Genomic DNA, 24,715 nt, shown 5'->3' with positions numbered 1-24,715 from the left:
GTTCTTGTTGTTGCTGTTGTTGTTGTTTTTGTTGTTGTTGTTTTTGTTGCTTTTGTTCTTGTTGTTGCTGTTATTGCTGTTTTTGTTTTTGTTGTTGTTTTTGTTGTTGTTTCTGTTGTTGTTTTTGTTGTTGTTGCTGCTGCTGTTGTTGTTGTTGTTGTTTTTGTTGTTGTTGTTTTTGTTGCTCTTGTTGTTGTTGATGATGTTGCTGTTTTTTTGTTTATGTTGTTGTTGTTTTTGTTGTTGTTGGTGTTGTTGTTGTTGTTGCTGGGTATAACTAGAAATATTTTCGCTAAATTTAACAATAATGAGCTGAATGAGGAGGTTGCAATGCTCTATGAAAGTTTCAATACTATTACGGTAATCTTTGAAGCCAGCAATTACTACAACAGTGTTCGGCTTCTGTAGGATATAACCTTTGTTTTAGGATCTTTTTGTGATTGTGCCAAAACTGTCGTGCTATTTCTATGATATAATTCCGGGACTTATACTTCCCGTGAAATTGTCCGAAAGCCATAATAATGATAATAATATAAGTTATAAATTTAAATTGCTTGTTGTAAAAGAATAGAGCTTGAGTTAATGTTATTGTTAAAGAGTTCATCATTTGTTTAAACACAGAAAAAAATAGAAAAATTAAAATCTGTTTATGAATGTGGTTTCAATTTTAGAGATTTTTAAAATATTTTTTCAGCAAATTATAAGATCAGAGAAATTTTCTCGCTGTTTCAAAATAGTTACTATTTTTTAACTATGTAAGTTATATTTTAACTCACCAAAGCCATTTTAATCATTTTGAAAATTTTTCAATCCGGTATAATTATATCAAAATAGGGTTCTGTAAAATTTTACATAATTCAGCGTTGCTGCGGTAGGAAGGCTTCAATTTGAACTTCAAAAAATGATAGTTAAAAGAACTTGTTGTCTCAGAATAAGGCGAAGTTTTTGAGAAACATAAGACCTATGCTGAAATATTCTGTGTAACGCACAGTCTCGTACAAGCCGTCTTGTTAGAGATGAACAAATGGCTACTAAAGTTCCTTTGAGAAAGGCTTAGAAAATGATTGTCAATTGAAAACTCTCTTACGAACGTTTTCGAACTCTGAGTTAATCATCAGGTTATAAACAATACAAAATGCTAAAATGAAAAGCAGAACATAAAATGAAAATCACTGGAATTACTCATTCAAGGAAATTTGAAACTAGTTTTTACATATCTACAGTCGTATCTACAAAATTTTACATCTGAGAAAATGTACATTTTCGATTTCATGTAGCAGATGCATATCGACATATTTTTTTACTAAAAAACCTTCATAAATTGCTTTAAACTTAATTTGGTTTTTGTTTAATTGTATAAAGAAAATTTCTGGTTTCATAACGCGTCTTTCTTTCAAGTCGAATTTTCATCTCCAAACTAAGCTTCCAGTGTCAATTCTCGTGTTTGGTATTCGTCGCGGGTGTTGATGGCTGGTTTCAGTATTCAAATATAGAGCGCCTCTAGTGTCATTAACTTAGATTGGTTGCTGCATTGGTCTAATATCTTCCACTTGAAAGCTGTTTTATCACTGTTCCACTCGATTGCTGCATGTACTCCCATCGGTGAGACCACCCTGGCATGCTCTCTACCCCTTGTGGTAATATGTCGGCATGTCTGCCCTACATAGATGGATTTGCATCTAATACAAGTGAGTTCATAAACCACGTGGGATTTGAGATGCTTATCAATGCTAGACTTAATGCTAGGTAAACAGCTCTTAAGTTTCCGATTGGTAAGAATCGTCTGTAATGGATGAATTTTGTTCAGCTTCTTTACAAAAATTCATTAGAGATGTTGCCCCTGTACTGTAATACAAATTGTTGTTTCTCAGTAATTACCTGTTGTTTTACGGCTAAACCCTTGTTATATCTATGTACTTTTCTTTGTTCTTTCAGTCGAAGCTGGTTAATTGTATCCTTGACAATATTCCCTACCCAATGCCTAGGATAATGATTACGTTCCCTAATTTCATCATTTTTTTCTCAATGCTTCATGGGACGCTTCCCAGTTGCCGGTGGCTCGGAACAGACGATGTATTGTTCCCTGTATTATGCTTTTCTTATGCTGTAGGGTTGCACAGCTACGATAGTTCAGAATTGTTCCAGTATCTGAAGCTTTTTGATACTATGTGCAAAAAATTGTTACGTTTCGACATTGTTACTCCGGTTGTACGTTAATTGACATGTTCAGAAATGGCAAACTGTTTTTATAATCTCTTGTTTCTAATGTAAATTGTAGATTTGGATGGAGGTCAATGACCGCATCTAACAGCTCTTTTTTGTCACTTCTTACTGTTCTCACAATATCGCCGACATATCTAAGAAAAACTTTAGTTTCGGACGAATGATTGCAGAGAAGTAATTGTCAATTAAACTTTAAATTGATTAACTAAAACGAACGTTTTCAAACATTGAGTTCATCTTCAGGTTTAAAAAACTAAATGAAACCATTTACAAAGTATAAAAATTTGTCTTTGACTATAATTCTAAGAAATGATTTAAAGTAACATCGAATTTTTGAAATTATTTACAGTTAAAATCACATTTTCAAAAAATTATTTACACTTATTACACTAAAATCAATTCATATTTTATTCCAGATTTTATGAAAATCCCGGGTATAATGCTTTCTTTTCCTGAAAAGGGATATTTACTTTTATTCCTATCTGTTTTTATTTTTTACTTTTGGGGGTTGACAAAATTGCGAATTAACATGTACCAGAATAATTTTGAATTTCAAAATTCACATTTCTGTATATGAACTAGTACTTCAATGTCAATTCCCGCCCCCGATACTCATCGCGCGTATTTAATTGCGGTTTCAGCTTTCTGATTTTGATCGCTTCTATCGTCATTATTTTTTCAACCCCGCGACATGCATCAAGAATCTCCCATTTTACGTTGTGCGTTGTACCACAACATTCAACAATGTGTTATCCAACAGGGGAATCCTTCTTTTGATGCTCTGAAATTCTAGTGGTAACATGTCGGCTGGTTTGGCCAACATAGATGGAACTGAATCCATTACATGTAACATTATATACCACATGGGATTTCAGATTCATATCAAAAGGTGATTTCAGAGTGGACAAGCAAGTTCTTAGTTTTCTTGTTGTGAAAATGATTTGAATATCACACAATTTTTCAGTGTTTTTGCAAAATTTTGCGTGATGTTTCCTCTGTATTGAACAAAAAACCTAGGTTTAGGCTCTCTATTGTTAAGACTCTTAACTTTTTTAAGATTTTGTTCATTTTGGGGTGGTTTTGCTCTGACCTTTTCCTTCGTGACTGTTTTATCCAACGTTTCATTAACAATACTGGAGGACCACTCCGTTGGGTATTGATTTTCAGTCCAGATCTCTTGATTTTTCTTAAGAGCTACATCAATGGATTGCCAGTCACTGGTCGCATTAAAAATCCTATGCACAGTCCCTTGAATCACATTTCTCTTATGTTGTAACGGTGCACAGCTACGGAAATTTAGGATTATGCCAGTATCAGTTGATTTTTGATACCAATGACAGCTGATTTTACTATCTTCGTTTAGGTTTATGTTTAGATCTAGGAATGCAGGTCTCCACTTCCGTTTGGTGTCTCAAGAGTTAATGTCAGTCTGATCAATTTCACCGCAGAATGAGCACATCCAGAACTGGTTTTCCATGCTATCATTTTCTGTGTTACTGATTTGCTGACATTTTGCGTGGAAATGTTTATTGCAAATTTCAAACTCAACACTCCTGGAACGTGCTGTCACACGGTGTTCGCAATTGCGACAAGTGCTAGATTGTGTGTTGGTTTTACATTTAGGTGTTTGTAATTTCAGTTGTGGTTCCCACGATTTCATCCAAAGGTTTGCCAAAATCACTTCCAAAGACACACCCATTGCCAACCCGTCTTTCTGACAGTACCAACTTTCATTGCATTTGAAATGGACGTTGGTGACGGCTAATTCGAGCAGACGTTTCATTGTTGTTCTAGGTATGTCTGGTTTATCGTCCCTAGCATAAAGAAATCGCAGGGCAGTGTTAATGACTTCCTTTTCGGGAACGTTGGTGTATAAACTTTTTACATCTAATGATAGGATTTGTTCGGCTTTGGGAATATTACATGTACATTACTGTAATGTGGATTGGACCCCTGCAACTTGCGATTTGCGTGCAACTGTTCTACTTCATGGGAACTGAGAAGAATCTTGCCGAAAAGGACTTGTCAGGAAGTTTAATATAGCGACAAGTTCATGCGAAAACTCATGTTTTCTTATGACAAGTTAAATTTCCATATATCATTACTTTTTACAAACTTTCCCCGCACAGTGCAGTATCAATTGTTTTCCTCATTATACCCGCAAGGATAAGCATTTTTTTTGATGCGCTCAAATTTAACCGTGTTTTTGGTTGCCATTGGAATCTGATGTTAATCTTTTTCTGTTCTGTTATGCCCAATTTGAAACGAATTTCGGGTCGAATCATGGTTTTCGTTTTTATCTAGCAAAAAACTCAATTAAAAATGTAATAAGTTGGATTTTTAATTATGTTTTGGAAGGTCCGGGCAATCTTCGAATTAGTCTGAATCCCTCATAGTTCACTAACAGATTAGCATAAATCTGGGTCCTTTTAAACAACTTGGTCTCATTTACAAAATCAAAGTATGTATGTACCTTTTTATGTTTCTTTGTCAAAGTCAAAATGCGTCGGGACATGTCATATTTATGGCGACGATATAACGGGTCGAGTTGTGTTTTGTGAGAAACTGAATTGTACCAGTCAAATGACGACACAATCTTTTCCAAATTTTTCTGAAGTGTTTTGATTAAAACTAACATAACATCACAAGCTGTGATTGTCTTTTGTTTATTTGAAGTGCTTCTGTTTACAGACAATTTTGTACGTTTTAGGCGTTCATTGCCAGGCACTACAAAAGTTGTTTACTGAAAATGTATGAATTTGAGGCACTATAAATGTGGTGGAAACGATTAATTATGTCATAATTGTTTGTCCTAATTATTTGAAGTTCATCGAATGACAATCTTTTAAGTTCATTCAGTAATTGTCGAATTCACTTTCTGATATTTTTTCATTGTTTCTGGTTTCGTTGGTAAAATTTGCACCGTTGACGGATTTAGAAGCACACTGTTGGAAGATTCTCATTGTGAGTACAGTTTTACTGCTCTCAAAATCGTATCAAACTAAGATAGTATTGGTACTATTTTTAAGCGTTTTTGAACTTTGCGTACTATCAGTGTTGAGCTTCAAATATCGCTGTCACGATTAATAATATATAAGCTAAGCGCTGATGATTTTTTGATTTTGTAAGAACTTGTTGTATGCGTATGGTGTCGGCCATTACGTGTGCAGCAATCAATCTCGTTTCCAAGTGAAGCATCTCAAGCTAAAATGGTTGAACATTGGTGTTATTAGTTTAAGAACAGCATGCTTCAGCTTTTGTACCAGCTCTTTCAAATTGATATTGTGATTGTATAACATCGAGGCGTCAGCTTAGCACAAATTTCTCGTTTATACGATGAATAAATTTTATATGAAGCGTGTTTTGTAATTTTGAACAATTTTGCCTGTTATTGTGTACGAATAAAAGGCAGGAGCAGTGTAATCGTTGTGTTGCGTTTACATTCAAGTCATCAGCTGCGCTTGTATTATCGCTTCCTTAGGGAACCATCGCTTGGTTGGGAAGGAATTACCAATAGTAACAGCAGAGCTATGGATGAATGGATGGATAGATATATTGACTACATAATTCATGTTGGTTCCTTGCTCCATTTTAGAAAGAGAGCTGAGCTGTACGTTGAATGAAGGATAAAATTGCAGAACGGGGGATATAACGTTGCCTCTTCCCCTCTCCGCTCGCTCTCTGTGTTGTACGTGTGCTGCTTTGCTTCATTCCATACTCTAGCGAACTTGCATTGCGGTGTTGTTGCATGTGGTAGCTAGTTGTGCTGTTACAGCATTGGTGGAATTATACAACTGTGGAAAAGGAATTAGAAAGACTTGTAGACTGCTGTTTAATATTGCATCGTGGCAGGAGCATTGTTCCTACAACAAACAACACACTTGCCTCTACTTAGCTCTCCTCACTTCGACACCATCAGGGCACGCAGTTACAACTACATAGAAAGGGAAGAAGAAGCTCCACTCAAGAGGAGGGGAACCACCACCTCTACCTTTACTATCAACTCAACGAACACTGCGTGAGCTAACATAACAGCATACCTGCACTGCCTGTTTGTTTGCTTCCTTACTTGATCACTTTCTTCCTCACGACTACTACTACAACTACCACCATCACCGCTACCTCAAAGTATCGCAGCCTATCATCCATTTATGGCCGTTCCCCTTTCGTTGCCTCGCTTTCCATCTAACTAAATACACAATACTACTAAAGAGATATCAGCAACAATACAGCGTTTGTTCTACTGCTACCCTTCTACCAACACTACTACCATTACGACGCAGATTGCTTGTGATATAAAGTGCGGAAGTTTTTAATATCTGTGACTAAAATAGTTTCGCTGCTTTCCATTCTTCATAACTGCTGCTGAATTATTGGGCTTTAGATAACCTTTCAAGCAAAGGTTGTATTAAAAGGGAGAAATTATACTTGGGTTCCGATTGTAGCTTAAATTTATAAGTTACTCCCCTCTGAAAGCAATGTGGTTAGCAGCCTTCTCAGCAGACCAAATTTGTCTCTAGTTATGGACGCATCTTAATCTCCAGGGAGATAAACTTCCAAAGAAATCTCTAGAATCTTGCCGCCCTTAACCAGGGCCTCATTTTTGATGCGCCACACATACCCCTCCAAGATATTTGCCATATTTGTATGCGCTTGAATACTTCTGAAATTATTGCCCAGCAGCTCTTATTTAAACAAATGAACCAGAATTGATCGTTTGTTCTGTCGATTTAGAAACCATACATTATCTTACTTGTGTGCATTTTCTCCTAGTTTGCTTCATTGAGATACAAATTCGACAAGTGGTGTGTACACGAGCGAAGTGACCCGGAGTCGGACGGAAATTTGCTCGAGAAGTCATCAATTGGATGTCTGTGGACACACTAGCAGCGCACAGATCGCCCGGAAACGCACGCAGGGCATTCGGAACTGCCGCAAATCATCACTTGATGGGACCGAACGCTACAGCGAACGGAACCAACGTGCCTCCCTTGAGAAATGCGTCGAACCTGCGCCCCATTTCAGGGGAACAACACAGTCATAGAAGGTCATCTGAAGTTGGAAACAATTTAACACAGGGTACCAACAACATGATGAATTCTAACGGGGTACAGCCGAACACAGGCACGTATCTGCCGCCGATCAAAAATAATTCTCACATGGCATCTTTAAACAGCAGCGGAGGAAATTCGCAGTTCCACCATTCCTACTTGTCACATAAAAACAGCTTCCCAAACTACTATCAACCGCCTCAGAATGCAGTCACAATGAATGGAAACTCGAACACGGCAGTCTCCAACCATTCACTAATTGACAATCAATCCCAAGTGTCCGGCCATTCCTACCCCGTTGTGCAACCGCTCTACGGTTCCCAAGATCATTCCTTTTGGCAGTCCAAGAAAGACCTCACCTCAGTTGGAGGCATTCCACCACCATCGCAGCCGGTTGCGGCTACGAAGAGCGACTACTCAACCACATCCTTGCCGCGATCAAGAGACCGAGACTCTTCGAACAGAGCACTAGAACGAAGACCCTCCAATCAAAGCACAGCCTCCAGTCGCAATTTTCCCGCAGGCAAAGACACTCGAGCATCGCCAGGGGGTGCTCTAACAGTAGACTCAGCTATGAAGCAATATATGCATAAACTCACAGACTTCGAACACAGAGAGATCTACGTTTATAACAAGATATATTTCTGCGGTCCCAATGCGAAAAAGCGACCGGGAATCATTGGAGGAAATCAGAACTGCGGCTACGATGACGAGAATGGTTGCTACATTCCAGTTCCACATGATCACGTTGCCTACAGGTACGAAGTCCTGAAGGTCATTGGTAAAGGAAGTTTCGGACAAGTTCTCAAGTGCTACGACCACAAAACCCAAACCCACATTGCTTTGAAAATGGTGCGAAATGAGAAAAGATTTCACAGACAGGCTCAGGAAGAGATCAGAATATTGGAGCATCTCCGACGTCAAGACGTGAACAATAATCACAACATTGTCCACGTGTTGGAAAGCTTCGAGTTCAGGAACCACCAATGCATTACGTTTGAGCTCCTAAGCATGAACTTATACGAGCTGATTAAAAAGAACAAGTTCCACGGTTTCACTCTGCAACTTGTTCGCAAGTTTGCCCACTCATTGTTGCAATGTCTAGAATGTCTACACCGGAACAAAATTATCCACTGTGATCTAAAGCCAGAAAACATATTGCTGAAACAGCAAGGCCGAAGTGGTATCAAAGTGATCGATTTTGGAAGCTCTTGTTACGAACATCAACGCATATACACTTATATTCAGTCACGCTTCTACAGAGCCCCCGAAGTTATTCTTGGTGAGTTATGTGAAATATCTGTCTTACTAAAAAGTTTTTTGCTTACAATTTTTCATGCTTGCAATGAAGGACTGCTGAAAATAGATTTTTTGTGATAATGATAACAGCAATACATAGTCGCAAACGGCATAATGTGCACTAGTAAACAATTTTTTGCGCCCAAAATTGTTTTTGCGAATTCCTTTCTTCACTTTTAAATTAATGCAATCTTCATTCACTGACAAGAAAAGAAAAACAAATTGTTATGTATGTAATTGACAGTTTCCTGTGATAAATGCTTGGAAATTTAACATTTTAATTGATGCCTACAAGACGCGCTCAATTCCGATTGATTGGTGCTATCCTGTTAGTAGTTGAATGATGGAAGTCAGCATAAATAATTTGAGCCCTTTTCCAATGTAAAAGGGCACCTTTGATTGTTCCACCTACGACAGTTGAGCAAAGCTGTAGTTTGGCTTCTGTTGTTGTCTTTCAACCTTTCTCGTTTTTCATTTAATCAGACAAACAATGCTCAAAATAACCTTTTCATTCAGTTTTTCCTTCCACTCGTTTATTATGTTTTGATGTGGGGTGCATTTTTGTGTCCAAGCAGTTGGTGCATATAGAGTATTTTAATCAACGCTGTGGCTGGAATTGATTGAGTTGTGTATTTGAAATAAAGAGGGGGTTTTTTTAACACAAGGTGCGGCATGGATCTGTTCTTTTCGTGTTCTAAGTAGACAGAGTTCAAGCACTCTACAGACTAGTTTGAGAGACTCTGGACTTAGATTTTTAATGCTTCGTCTCTTTTATCGATATTTCCAGTGGAGATGCTTTTTTCCGTTCGTTGATCATTTTTTGGAGAATAATAACATTTACGTAGGCTCCTTTACAGTGAAGGTCAATGTTGTTTTTGGTTGTTTTTCCCGCGTTTGACCTGAGGACAGAATTGTTTGCTTTATAGAGTTTTCATTAAGCCAGCTAATTAAAAAAGTGTGAAGTAAAAGCCCATTTTTAATTGCTCTCGAACGACGCAATTATTGTCAACATGTGTCTTTTACAAAATTTTCGCGTGACCGTTTTCTTCTAGAACATTCGTTCGGTTTTACGTCTTGTGATTTTTTTCTCGACATTAAAGGCTTGATTTTTAATAACTAAGCGGAGAACTTAGTCCCATGTTCTGTTGTGATAGTCCAAGTGAGTATTCTACTAGTCCTTTATTTAGTTAATAGTCCTTTATTTTTTAAAATAATAAAATCGGCGAGAAATGATAGAGGGGTTAAATGATAGAGATGAGTAAATCGGGTTGAAATGATAGAGGATTAGATAAATAGAGGTAAAAAACGGGATACAGTTTCAAACAACCCTCGTATTGTTCTTTCCATAGAAATTGTTGTGCAGAGAAAAGTGAAATTACTAATATTAAATTTTGGTAAAGAAGGTTTTTCTTAATCACGGTACTTCTTCAAATTTGATAATATTTTCCTCATCAACTGTTTTGAAGAATGAATTTCCAGAGACGCAGCGTAGCTTGTTTGTCTGTGCAGTTACGTTTTGTTCGATGTTTCTGGTATTCGTTTCATTTAGTTTCATTTTCTTAATTGCTCTCAAACTAAGTCCTGGATTTTTTAAATGTTCGTCCTTTTGGTATTTTTAATGCGAATGTTTTGTGCTACCGATTTCTTGTCTGACACCGTTTTCATAACTCTGTCTTGAGAAACAAGATAAACAAGTAAAATTGGTTGGCATTTCTCGCTAAGCACTGCTCTTAGAGGATTGTTGTCTTTAAATATGCGATTCGCCGAAACCGTTTACGCGACGCAAATTCATGGTGTGATTTGTGATTGAGTTTGTCTTGGACCCCTCACATTCCAAAATGTCTTGGCGTTAATTCACGGTGTAAGGGAAATTCACCAGTTGTTTGATTGAGACAAGTTCGTCCGACATTAGTCCGGCATATTTGAAAATTCGGGCGAGGGCTGAGTTTTTGTCGTGTTTAATTTTGTTGAAGAAAGATGCTACGGGAGAAAGCAAACGGTTTTACGCTGTGAATTGAACGCTTGAAAGATTTGTGGCTTTACTATTTTGTTCTTGTAATTGTGATTAACTCAAGTTGTTTTCTGGATTATCCGCAAAAGTCCAAATTGTTAATTCTGTTTAAACACGTTCAATTTCAATGATTTTTTTGCTTGAAAAATCTTCAATCGTCTTTTTAGTTGCTATCAAACAAAATTTGTAGCAATTATGTTAGTCATATTGTTTCTTTTTAATGCAATTGTTTGCTTTACTGTTTTTGCTCGAGCCCTCGTTAGCAATTCGCCCGACGTTAGTCGGGTTATGTTTTTGTATTCAATCACTCAAAATCACGGAAATTAAAATGTTAGCGAACCACTTTACGTAAAAAAATGTTGGGAGTGAAGAAGATTTTAGCTGATTTTTGCATCATATACGGTAATTGAAAGCTGTTCAACTTTATCCACCATCATCACTTCAAGCCGAAGTTTACTCTTGAGGTACAGGTAACTTGTGATTAATGGATCGGATGGTTGACATGCTACTCTGTTACTGATTATTTTTCTTCAGAACTGGGGGAAATTCCATCATAACGATCTCTGTAAATACCCTTATCAGTTTACAGGACTTTGATTTATCGAAGTTCTCGAAATTCCATGTCAGAGTTGGAAAATCTAAAAAGGAGTGAAAATTCATGACATAGTTTGGGCGTTTAACGTATAAATTAGCTGTTTGATCAATTAAGAATGAGTGTTATTGGGTGCTAGTGACTAACATGCTCAATATTTTCGCTTACCTGAATGTGAGGAGGAAGAAGCACAGAAGGATATTTTGGTCGATTTTCAGTCCATCTGATTGCAATTACCTGGAAATTATTATTGAGATAATTGCTTGACTTCCGTTTGCAAAATCAAAACAGACAGAAGGCTTCAGAGATATTGTTTTACATCTGTAGATAATTTTTTCGTCTTCCGATTTTTGGTAATATTGCATGCCTACAAAAACTTTATAATTTTAGTTGAACTCTTGAGTTTGAAGTTTAGTTCATTCTGTAAGCTTGTGTTAAACTCAGTTGACCACATTGAGGCTCTAATTTGATGCGTACATTCGAATTCGCTGATTTTTTTTTCATCAATTTTTAATATTAGGTCCGTTGTAGTTCTAACATTGCTGCTGTTCACAGTAGTGCACTTCAAGTATAAGAATCTAAATTAGTGGCGAATGTTAATGTATGTAAAGATAAGATCTATATTATTGTGTTAATTTCCTTAGGTATATTCCTAAGAATTTTCATGCGAGTTTTCATTATTTTTTGCTTTCATCCAATTAAAAATGTGCTGAGATCTAGAACATTTTTATTATCGCGGTGACACACCTGAAAAGTTCAGGGGGTTTCTTTCTTTTTGAATATCTGCTAACTTTAACCTCCGTGAACTTTAAATTTAAATTACATGTGAGCTTTCATTTGGCGCCCTCCTTTGTTCTTTTGTACGGGTTTGTCTTTTAACCGTACCTGGCTTAATAACCTTATACCGTAATGCTCTCTTTCAATAATATGTGGATCTTTTTAGCCTGCTTTTATCGTATAGGTTTTTTCCAGAGCATCACAGGCAAATGAAAATTGAATGATGTCTGTTATAAATATACTGAACGTCCAAAGTATGCTAGCACCCCCTAGTTTTACGAAATAAAATTCAATTTTTGGCGCAATGTTACCTCATCTTTAAATCGAATTTCAGAAACAATTTTTCGGACCATTGATCCCCTGACTAGTGGTCTTGCCTACTTACGAAGTAGAGATAATAAAGTTGATAAAAGGAATTTGTCAAATGGGATGTTTTTCCACGATTGTTCAACAATGATTGTTCGCATTTGCGTTGAACAATAAAGCGTATGAAAAGATGTCAATAATTTATAATTTTGTTATAAAACTTTCCGTTTACAATGAAATTTGGATGAAGTTCGTCAACTTTACATTGATGTTGATCTATAAGCTACGTACAGCATAATTTGTTCTCTTTTACTGAGCAAAAAACAGAGCACATGGTGAGTTACCTTTATGTATTATCTGAATGTAGTAAGTAGGCAAGACCCCTGACCTAGGGGATCAATAATGTAAAAATTGTTTGCAAAATTTGATTATAAGAAGGAGTAATTTTGCGTTAAATTTTGAATTTTTAATTCGGAAAACTATGGAGTGCTAATTTACTTTTAAACCTAGGTTTGTAGCAGTCTTATATGCTTATGTTGCAAATTTGGTATCCTTCAATCAGCTACAGAGATACACAATTATACCAAAAGCAACGTACAGCATAATTTGTGCTCTCTTTCTGAGCAAAAAAAAACAGAGCACAAATTTTGCTGTACTTAGCTTTTTGGTTTTATTGTATCTCTGTAGCTGATTGAAGGGTACCAAATTTGTAACGCAAGCATATAAGACTACTACAAACATAGGGTCAAAAGTAAGTTAGCACTCCATAGTTTTACGAAGTTAAATTTCAAAATTTAACGCAAAGCTACTCCCTCATCAAATTTTTTGCATTAATTTTTACCTTATTGATTTTTTGAGCCCTGAATTTTCGAATTTTTTTCTCGGCTTTGTTTTTTTACTCCACCAAGTTGTTATCATCCGAAATTTCCTTTTTTCTGCCAAAATAAAAACATTCAGCTTAAAACCAAGATAGTGATCACAGCGTGCATACAAAGTTCGCCGAAATATTATTAGTTCAAGGCGTCTCAGTGACCGATTGGCCAGCTTATAGTACAGGTCTGATTATAATTGAAAATTGATGAGTTTTTTTGATGCAACAATTACGAAAACACGTGCTTTGGGTAGATTGAGAAAAAAAATTGTCGGAAATGTCTGAAGATATTAACGCCGATGCCATCAGAAGCTTGTGTTATACTATGCAGACCGTGTGCAGGGTGTGAAGAAAGCTGCAAGCGTAATGAATTGTTACTAAAGAACTGTGTTCGTAGCTTTTTTGGTTTCATCTCAAGTAAAATAGCTTCCATCAAAAAAATGGAAAAAATTTGAAGGAGGGTTTTGAAATGTTTCAAATAGCTTTTTACGAAATGATAGAAGAAACTTTGACCCAGGATTGTAGACTCAACCTGAAATAAAACTTAAGTCAGACCTAGAAGTTAAATTTTTGATCACTTTTTAATCTTTTTCCTTCACTAAGCTAATTGCTTCACAGAAAACGAGGGTTGAAATCATTTTTTAATAATTCTCATAAGGATGCTACTACAAAACATTTTTTTTGATTAAATCGTAGACTTACAGTAGTATAAACAAAACATTAACAGGTTTTCTTATAAAAAGCAAAAAAAAATCGAAATGAAGGAATAATAGAAATCAAAGTAAAGAATAGCTCCAAAATTACCTGTCTCGCCTGTAAGCAACCATCCATAGCCGCTTAACACAAATTTTTCGGAATAGTACAATAAAGGGCCACAGGCAGAAAGTTGAAGGACAATATTTGGTCATAACGCTAATAAATTTCAAATTTATTGATGAATCAGATAAGAATTCACTCAATAAAAATATGATCATCTTAACTCATCTTTAAAATATGGATTGAAAAAGAAATATGAGAATGATCTCTTGTCCTTCTGGGGATAGTTTCCAGGATATTTGTTTGTGGCAGTCAACTCTTCTTCGGTAAAAATTTGATAAGACAGCTTTTTTTCTGTCGTTTTTTGCAATATATTTAATTTTCGTGAGTTGCTAAGTTTTATTGTTACTAAGGAAATAATAATAATGAATCTCAAAATTTTCGAGAACGGGCATGAAACTGCTGCTTATTTCCCAGGCCCTCATTTGCAATGCGTTGAATAATTTGAATTACTACTTGGGTCGATGAGAGCTGCAACTCTCCCATTGTTCGCTTTTTCAACTATTGTCAATTCATTTTTAAAATAAAATGCTTATTAGAATTTCGATTTTTGTTCTCTAAATGAATCTTTCATTGCTTTGTGCTTTTTCTATCTAATCTCTTCCTTGAATTTAAACCCCCTTTACTTCTGATGCAAAATTACAATCTAATGTCATTAACTGTTTAGATTCTGGTTCCATTTTGTTGAGGGAGATGGTAAACTTGACACAAATTGAGTTAAGGTAGTCCTGTAAAGATAACAATTAAGCTTCCGATGAGGGATCCTTCGTTTTCTAACCATTTTCAGCCAATAAACATAGTCCCAAGCCTGCTGTAGACTAATGATGCCGTTTTGCTGTCCGCTTAAATGAAATAGAAAAGGATAAGGGGAAAAACAAAAGATTTGCTGCAGATTGAATGAAACAAAACTTTAGCAGGTTTACTGATTAAAAGGAAAAAAAATCGAAGTGAAGGAATACAAATCAAAGCAAAGTTGCTCGAAATTTACCTGTCTCGCCTATAAGCAACCACCCATAGCCGCTTAACACAAATTTTTTGATATAATACGATAAAGGGCCACAGGCTGAAAGTTAAAGGACAAAAGTTGGTCATAACGCTAATAAATTTTCAAATCTATTAATGAATCAGATAAGAATTCTCTCAATAAAAACAGATAATTATCTTACTTACTCATCTTAAAAATATGGATTGAGAAAGAAATATGCTAATGATCTCTTGTCCTTCTGGGGATAATTTCCAGGATATTTGTTTGTGGCAGCCAATTCTTCTTTGCCAAAAAGTATTGGTGAAGAGAAATAGCTTGTAGAGAGACATTCTATGCTCAATAAACAGTACCGTGATCCTTTCTGCTACACTTTCTCATTTGGAATATTTAATCGCGCTTTTACCTTTTTTATTTTTTTAAGAGAGTTGAAAACCATTATTTACTGTGAAGTCTTTTTTCAAGTCTGATTTCTATTAAATTCGAGCTTCAATGTGTTCCTGCCCTTGTTTTCAAGCTGTAGGCTAATGGACAGAAGGTAACTAGTGGCTAAATTTGTCCAAAATTTAGAAAGTGGTTTGACTGACGAACAGTTTCTCTGAGTAAAAAATTAGAGATCGTGTTCCTCTTGGTGAAAATGTAATTAGAAAGCTTTTTTCTGTCGTTTTTTGCCATATAATATTTTATTTTCGTGAGTTGCTAAATTTTATTGTTACTAAGGAAATAATAATGTTGAATTTCAAAATTTTCGAGAAAGGGCATGAAACTGCTGCTTATATCCCAGGCCCTCATTTGGATTGCGTTGAATAATTTGAATTACTACTTGGGTCGATGAGAGCTGTAACACTCCCATTGTTCTCTTTCTCAACTATTGTCAATTCGTTTTTAAAACTAAATACTTAGAATTTCGATTTTTGTTCTCTAAATGAATCTTTCATTGCTTTGTACTTTTTCTATCTAATCTCTTCCTTGAATTTAAAACCCCCTTCACTTCTGATGCAAAATTACAATCAAATGTCATTAACTGGTTAGATTCTGGTTCCATTTTGTTGAGGGAGCTGGTAAACTTGACACAAATTGAGTTGAGGTAGTCCTGTAAAGATAACAATTAAGCTTCCGGTGAGGGATCCTTCGTTTTCTAACCATTTTCAACCAATAAACTTAGACCCAAGCCTGCTGTACACTAATGATGCTGTTTTGCTGTCCGCTTAATTGAATTAGAATAGGAAACGGGGGAAAACACAAGATTTGCTGCAGATTGAATGAAACAAAACATTAACAGGTTTACTGATAAAAAGCAAAAAAAATCGAAGTAAAGGAATAATAGAAATCAAAGTAAAAAGTAAAGAATAGCTCGAAAATTACCTGTCTCTCCTCTAAGCAACCATCCATAGCCGCTTAACACAAATTTTTCGGAATAATACGATAAAGGGCCACAGGCAGAAAATTGAAGGACAAAAGTTGGGCATAAACTGATAAATTGTCAAATTTATTTATGAATCAGATAAGAATTTTTTAATTAAAAACAGATGATCATCTTAACTTATCTTAAAAATTGTGGATTGAAAAGGAAATATGAGAATGATCTCTTGTTCTTCTGGGAATAATTTCCAGGATATTTGTATGTGGCAGTCAATTCTTCTTTGCCAAAAAGTATTGGTGAAGAGAAATAGTTTGAAGAGACACATTCTAAGCTCAATAAAGAGTACCGTGATCCATTCTGCTAAACTTTCTCATTTGGAATATTTAATCGCGCTTATACGCTTTTTTGTTTTTTAAGAGAGTTGAAATCTAGTATTTGCTGTGAAGTCCTTTTTTTCAAGTCTGTTTTCTATTAAATTCGAGCTTCAATGTGTTACTGCCCTTGTTTCCAAGCTGTAGGCTAATGGACAGAGGGTAACTAGTGGCAAATTATGTCCAAAATCTAGAAAGTGATTTGCCTGACGAACAGTTTCTCTGAGTACAAAAATAGAGAATGTGTTCCTCTCGGAGAAAATGTAATAAGAAAGTCTGCAATTTTGGTTAGAGTTTTCAAGTTACTCACTCCTATCTTGCTTATTTTTCTCATTCTTTGTCGCTCTGATTCTGAAGTTCAAACAGCGTGTTTCATGTTGAATCGCGTGCGCTTTAATACAAATGTCAGGTAAAAAATTTTAATTGCTCTTGAACGCAGTTCATAGCAATTATTGTAAACGTGTGTGTCTTTTTTATGCAAATTTTTCGCTGGACAATTTTGCGCTTTTCTTCTAGAACATTCTTTGACTTCTCAAGTGACGTTTTCACGCTTTCGTTCTTCATTTTTAAGTGATTTTTATAGCTCTGAAGTAAAGCTAATATAAAATCGGTTGCAGAAAAGGAGAGTAATGTGATCTGTAGCGCAGTGGTTAGTGGTTGTGGCTGTGAATTGGGAGGTCAGTGGTGCGAATCGCGTCCGGGGTCAAGTTTTTTTTGCACCCATAAACAAAAATTGATCTAGGCTACAGCCCCTGAATTAAATTGCCTCGCCTGTCGTTCAAGAGCAATTCTCAGGGTACGAAAAGCATTGACACACAGTAATTGTTCCAGCACCAAATATATTTGCAGTACCCCAGATAAATCATTTTTCGGTCCATTGTAAACCTTAAATCCATCACTTGAATCGGCTGTGGAAAGCAAGAGCCGCTGGAAGGCAACCTACAGTCAACCCTCAGTGTATTTCGAGAACGATTGCTCTAACTTTATTCCGTTGTTTTTTGTGTTCCTTGGTTTGAATGCCGCTCGATCTGAAGAAGTACTACGTGTCATTTCTTTTACCTGACCTAACAACAGTAAAACTTTGTCTGTCGTTTGTGCAATAAAATAATAAAGAACGTGAATTGCTCAATTTTATTGTTACTAAGGAAATAATGATGTTGAATCTGAATTTTTCGAGAAATGGCATGAAACTGCTGCTTCTTTCCCAGGCCCTTATATGCAATGCGTTGAATACTTTGAATTACTACTTGAGTCGATGAAAGCTGTAACACTTTTTCAACTATTGTCAATTCGGTTTTAAAACTAAAGTAATACTTTTTAGAGTTTCGATTTTTGGTGTCTAAATGAATCTTTCATTGGTTTGTACTTTTTCTATCTAATCTCTTTGTGCATGTAATTTACTGCAGAAAAAAATTTTATGTCCATGACTTTAATTAAAACCCCTTTTGTTGTGATGCAAAATTCCAATCAAAGGTTATTAAACGGTTAGATTCTGGTACCATTTTGTTGGGGGAGCTGGTAAACATTACGCAAATTGAGTTGATGTATAGGGTTAAGATAAGAATTAAGCTTCTCTCGACGGAGCCTTTGTTTTCTAACCCTTTTCAACCATTCAACATTGTCCCAAGACTTGTGTAGACAATAATGATGCTGTCGTCTTAAATAAAATAGGAAAGGAAAAGGAAAAAAAAACAACATTTGCTGCAGATTGAATATCTGAAAATGCCCGTTGGTGACCTTATTTTCTGAGTACCAATTGTCCCTTTGAATCATTCCGACCTTTTAACCGAGCGGCCCTCCGAAATTTAATTTGATATCTTTGTTTGTGCGTTTCGTGTTACCTTCGGAGAGAATATCATGTACAATGGGGTCTCAATTTTTAATGGCGATCAAAACGCCCTTCAATTTTGCGCAATTCGATTTCAGTTTGCTATAAAAGGAAAGGATTGCTTTAGATGCCTCACGAGTTGAATTCGATCTATTTTAATGATTTTTTAGAAGCAATTAAGATAATAATATTCTCATTTCATGCTTTGAAGCTACCGATACCGATCACGTGACCTTTTTATCTATTCAAGGGTCGATTTTGATTTTCATTTCGCGCAAAAGCTTTCTTGGTCAAAATTTGTACATGTGTTGCATGTAATGGGCTTAAATGACGCACAAATGTATCGTTCTTTTGTGACGTAGATTGTGCGACATTTTGATAATTTTTCCCCCATTGATTTGATGGGAGCATGACGTGAACTTGCGGTTGCTTTGACCATGTTGTTTTACCACTAACAAAGTGAAGGAAGTAACATATGGCGTAATATTTATTGATCACAAGTGGTTAGATGCTGTCGTATATGTCCTGTATAATTTTTATACTCAAAAACTTCAATCGAAAATTGTGTTTCCTACTGTAGAGAAAATGTTTTTAATTAAAACCGCCTCTGTGAATGGAACAGGCAATTAAAGAAAACATAAATTTATCGGCAAATTTCTTTTCAGTTCACTTTAACGAAGCTTGCAATTGTTTGCTACCCTTGGGGGACTTGAGATTGACGGTTTAATTAGACGAACTTTGCTTGTTGTTTGTAAACTGATGTCAGAATCAACTCAAAGTTGCATGAACAAGAAGCGAGGAGTTCGATTGAGTGTGAGCAAACAAAGTTCACACTCTGCTAAGCTACTGAATAGTTGTAGGTGGTTTAAGTTGTCAAAAAGGAATTTAGGTTTGTGAACGATTTGCCCTAATATGCCACTCTGGTGGTTACATAAGGTCTTCTGAACTGAAATGACTGGAAAGTCACGCCCGGTTGTGGTATAAATTGTTGGTTTTAATTGACCTAAAATGGGAACTCATTAAATGGGTGCATTTCATAGCGCTGGTTAACTTGGAATATAACAACCCATTCGTACATGATTTTTATAATTTAAACATGTAGTTCTTAAATCTGAGGTTTGCATTGAAGTGCAAGGACACAATTTTGTGCGCTGTTATTCTCTAAATTGAGAGCTTTTGGTGGGGGGAATAACTGTGGACCATTGTTTTTAATAGCCGCAAAGCGATAGCTGGGGCTCTCATTGGCCTTCTCTTGTTTTTTTTAACAGTTTGAAGAACTTTAATTGTATTGGGGCGCTGTCTTTTTTTAGGGTCTGTTCACACATTTGCGTGATTGAGGTCAAATTGGAGAAGTGATTTTGGTCATGCCAAAACAGGAAGTGGCGCAAAAAAATTGAGTGGTTTTGCTGCGTGCATTTTTTTCACTCCAATTTCAAAGAAGAGAGAAGACAGTGTTTGAACAAAAATTCGCTTTCTCGATTGTTTTTTTGTTCACATGCGGCAATTATCCTTTGTTATGTGCTATTTTTACTACTAGTGTTGAGGTAAATCTGCTATACAAAAGTCAAAACCTGAGAGAGAATTTAGAGTGGTTTTCGTTCGTGTATTGTTTTGAAAAGAGCGAGAAAAATTTGCGTGAAAAAAATTTCGCTGAGCGAGCAATTTTTTTGACCACGTGCGGCTGTTTAAGGCAGTTTTTGTTCAAGTATAAATTTACGTTATTGGATAAATGTTTTTGTCTCATTTAACTAAAAATTTTTAGTGCGTTTGAAGGCCTTTTTGATCAATATAGAAGGCCTTTAAAATATAGACTGTCACTCCTAATTTTGATCTATTTCGCCATTTTGGTCTGGTGGACGCTTTTTTAAAACAATTCTTGTAATCTTATTCCATATTTTGCATCTGGGGAGTTGTTTGGATGAGCATAGTTATTTTGTGATTTAGCTGGTCTTTCAATTTATTAGATTTCCAATTTGTAATTACTTTCCAATTTTTCGTTTTTTGCCTTTTTTAATTGTTGTTTAGTGTATCTCTGACTACAGTGGCGTAGTGCAATGATCGAGCAGAAGAATTTATGAAAGGTTTCCCACAATAACTAACGAGAGGTAGCATTTGAACCTTTGTAACAAGTTTTGTAACAATTTGTTGTAACAATTTTTGTAACAATTTTTTATCTGTTCTTTATCAAATTGTGGTCAGTTATTAAATCAAGATTTTTAGTGTTGCGAGTTATGGCAGTAGTGGTTTCGGTGGCGCAACTCTTGAACGAAGTTCACAGCAATTACTGTAAATTTTTTGCTTGACAATTTTGCGCTTTTCTTCTAGACTATTCTTTGACTTCTCAAGTGACTTTTTCGCGCTTTCGTTCAGCATTTTTGAGTGATCTCTATTGCTCTCACTCCGAAGTAAAGCTTGTTGCTAATATAAAGTCGGTTGCAGCATAGCAAAAATAAGGGCCAAATAGCATAGTCGGCAGTGCATATGGTTATGAAGCGGGAGGTCAAGTGATCTCTAGTGCTCCGAAGTTGCTAATACAAAATCGATTGCAGCTTAGCGAACGAAAGTGACTCGTAGCGCAATGGTTGGTGCGAGTGGGCATGGATCGAGAGGTCAGTGGTTCGAATCTCGGTGGGGTCGAAGATTTTTGCACCCATAAAGAAAAATTGATCTAGACTAAAGACCATGAATTCTAGACTAAAGACAAAGTGCCTCGCCTGTCGTTCAAAAGTAGTTCTTCCGACATTTGTCGGTTTTTGTTTGTTTTAAGATGATCAGTGGATTTATATAGTAGATTAATTTTATTCATTGGGTGTTTATCTGGGGCCTAAAGGAATGTGTACTTCGTTGGTTTAGGAGTCTTCCAGCTATGTTTTTCATTTTTTTAATTGGTTTCCATTTTTTGTCCGTTCTAGGTCTAGGTTTTCGTTTAGTCAATGAAAAGTCTTCGAATTGTGCCAGGACTTGTCCTGCTATGTTTAATTGCACTCAAACGAAACTTTACTAATTATATTCATCCTGTGGTGTTTTTAATGCGTTTTTTCGCTTGACCGATTTTTTTCTGATCCATTTTGACTTTTCGTCCTGAAAAACGCAATGAACAGGTGGCACCCCGAGGGCGTTAAGTTCTCTTAGTGACTAGTGACTTATGCTTTACTATACTCCAAGAATGGGATTCACCAGAACTGTTTTGAGGAGACAGTTTTATGGTTTGAAGAGCGATTCTTAAAAGTTGCAATGTTGGATCAATCACCCCACACCCTCTCGATTACCACCACCTCAATACTCCCTCACTATACTCGCCTCCACATCTCGATTTGAAGTCCCTCTCATCTAGCCTTCGGAACCCTACCCCCATCGCTTGCCTCAACACCCCCCCCCCCCCCCCCACACACACACACACACCGGTCACCCCCCTCCGATGCTAGCCCCAAGTTGGCTACTACCGAAGCCAACTGCTCGCCGGTCGTTTCAGAACAAGTCGCCTGACGTTAGTCGGTTATATTTTTGTAAAGATTTGTTTGTTGTAAACATCTGTTACGAGCAGATTTTTATTACGACCAAAATCTGCTTTTTGTTCATTAATTCCTGCAATTTCAACTTTATTTCGTGCGTGACGTCATGTTTCACTTTCAGTGGAGCGAATTATTTTTTCATTTGCATGAATAAGTTTTTAGTCACATGTGACTTACCTTACTCCCACAAATGTTTTCCTCACTCTGAAATTGACTTTTCTTTAATTTAGTTCAAAGAGATAAGGGGTCTTTCCCATTATAGTCCTCCCCCATGAAGTTATAGCCCCCTATTATGGTATAATTAGGGGGGCTATAGATTATCTGACCACTAAGCTGGGGGGCTATAATGCGAAAGACCCGAGATAAGGTCATTTGAGTGCTTGCCACCCTAATTGAAAGTTATTTGAGAGCAGCTAATAGAAGCAGCAATAAGTTAAACATATTATTAATCAAATTATAACATCTCAGCATTCAGTAAAAAGTTTTTTTGGTCTGTTTCTTTGACTATCCTTTTGAGACTGCCAGCTATGTATATGGTTTGTGATAAGAGCTTGGATGAACAACTGTTATAGAACAGACTAGTGGCTACTTAAGTTCCCTAACCTTTTCTGTACCGAATGAGGAAGTCGTGGGAAGAGATTCAACAAAGGGTTGATTGATTGATTAGTCTTGTATTCATCTTCTAAATAGCTGCCTTGGCCACATTTACAAAAGATTATGTACAAACCTGGTTGGTGGTGAACTGGGTTGCGTTTAGGTGCTAAATACGACATGGCTATTGACATGTGGTCTTTCGGTTGTATCCTGGCAGAGCTCTACACTGGCATTCCGATTTTCCCCGGAGAAGACGAAGGTGACCAATTGGCATGCATTATTGAGCTGTTAGGAATGCCACCCCAAAAACTTCTAGAACAATCGAAACGTGCCAGGAATTTCATCAGCTCCAAAGGGTACCCGAGGTATTGCAACGTGACAATACAAGACGACCAAGTGGTTTTGGGTCCGGGTAAATCGAAGAGAAACAAGATCAGAGGAACCCCAGCCTCCAAGTCGTGGCAAAAGGCATTAAAAGAATGCGATGATCCAATTTTCATCGATTTCCTTAAAGGATGTTTGCAATGGAATCCTGAGGAACGTTTTTCGCCCTCGCAGGCGTTCAGACATGACTGGATCCGCAAGCGAACCGTGCGACCAGGAGAAGAACCTTCAAGTCAACAAAGCGTGAACCATAATACCAACTCTTCAGTGTCACATGTTCAGGCAAACAACAAACAAATGTCCTACCTGACTGCCGGACAGCAAACAACAATTGGTGGTGGGAACAAACAGAACTCCAGTTCTACGATGACTTTGAACATTGCTGGGTTGACAAATGGCGTGACTGGAGTGGCTGCTCCTGCTGCAATGGGCGATACAAAGATGACTGGATCGGCCGGCCGCATTGCAAATAGCTTCAATGACATATCTAATATAAGTCACCACAACGCACATTCTAACGCGCTGCCAAAAATATCCTCATTCCACAAAAACTAATTTCACCTCATTTAGAAATCATTCATGAATTCCGAATTCAACAGAAGAGACCGACTTGGTTCAATCGATCCAAAGGAATTAGTGTAAATTGTATTTAAACTTAATGGAAACGGGAAGTATGTGCTAATGTACTTAATCAAATCAATGTCCTCATATACTTACCCTACTTCGCTAACGTCTGCTTGTTAAGTTCGGCATGTTTCGAATTCCTTTACAAGGAGCTAGACTTAAACACTTGAACTAATTTGCTGATTTAGTTCGCGAAATCTCCTTTTCGGTTTTAGTGCTAATACAATATGTAATGTTGTCGATCCCTCCCTCACCTCCGTTCCCACTCATCTCTTAACTCCCTTTTAAATCAGCAAGACGAAAGTTATCGTTTATTTCCTGCTGCGCTGACGCAATTAGAATTCATGAATATGTAATATTCTAATGGTATTTGTATGATATGAAATGAATGAAATTTAATTAGAGAGCTAAATTTTAACTGATTTAATAGCAATTTAAATAGTCCTGCCCGAATTAGCTGTGCTAATACATTTGACAAAGCTGGACAGAGAGAGTGTTTAGTTTTGTGTTATTTTTCTGTTAGGTTGTTTTGTTTCTTAAATGTTTATGCTATTCACCTCACACCTGCTTTGCCTCAACTTGCAATCATAAATTTATTTGAAAAGTATTAAAAATTGATTACTTTTTGAGCAGAGCAGGTGGGTTTCGTTCAAATGTTTAAGTGGATGTTCCTTTTTAGATGGCGCTTTGAAACGTAAAGTTTGAAAGGAAATTAGACGACTGCAAAACGTTCACATATCTTACGATTGAATGCTCTAACAATTTGTTTGAAAACTCTTACAAAAATTTGTCTTTAGAAAGGATTCGCGGACTGATGAAAGTACTTCATTATTTTTGGAGAAGAAAATGAATAGAGGTGCCAGAAAAATGAGCTGTATAATCTGGAGATATCGGCAAAATTCGTATAAAATTGTTTTCTGCTCGGTAGTCATTTATTCGTCGATCTAAAACTAATGATTTTTTGCTTCCATAACAAGGCGGCTCGGTAATGTGCGTATGCACATAAGGTTCCGACCCCGCTCATCCACATTCTTGATTTAATTGGCTACCAAATGACGAAGAGTTAGAAAACCTTCAACAACATACATATCATTAAGTAAACAACCAATCG

At 36.5% G+C, this 24,715-nt stretch overlaps 2 protein-coding genes across 3 annotated transcripts in view; one reads left to right on the top strand and one right to left on the bottom strand.

Moving 5' to 3' along the window:
- LOC142341648 (transcription initiation factor TFIID subunit 11-like) overlaps positions 1-24,715 on the bottom strand; it is a 102,289-nt gene that overhangs the window by 64,049 nt on the left and 13,525 nt on the right. The gene's annotated exons all lie outside the window — the stretch shown is intronic.
- Positions 5,087-24,390, top strand: LOC142341646 (dual specificity tyrosine-phosphorylation-regulated kinase 2-like). Of its 2 annotated transcripts, XM_075392760.1 has the most exons (3): positions 5,087-5,187; positions 5,819-8,556; positions 22,760-24,390. In XM_075392760.1, the coding sequence occupies exons 2-3, from the start codon at positions 7,092-7,094 to the stop codon at positions 23,533-23,535; spliced, it is 2,241 nt and encodes a 746-aa protein (XP_075248875.1). In that variant the 5' UTR covers positions 5,087-5,187; positions 5,819-7,091; the 3' UTR covers positions 23,536-24,390. The 2 variants fall into 2 exon arrangements, with proteins under 2 accessions (XP_075248875.1, XP_075248874.1); XM_075392759.1 differs by lacking the exon at positions 5,087-5,187 and having other exon boundaries at positions 5,379-8,556.

This window comes from Convolutriloba macropyga, chromosome 6 (genome assembly GCF_964194025.1).
Source record: "Convolutriloba macropyga chromosome 6, txConMacr16.3, whole genome shotgun sequence".
Taxonomy (NCBI): Eukaryota; Metazoa; Xenacoelomorpha; order Acoela; family Convolutidae; genus Convolutriloba; species Convolutriloba macropyga.
The sequence above is the reverse complement of the archived record's forward strand: the minus strand, read 5'-3'. Positions and strand labels throughout refer to the sequence as shown.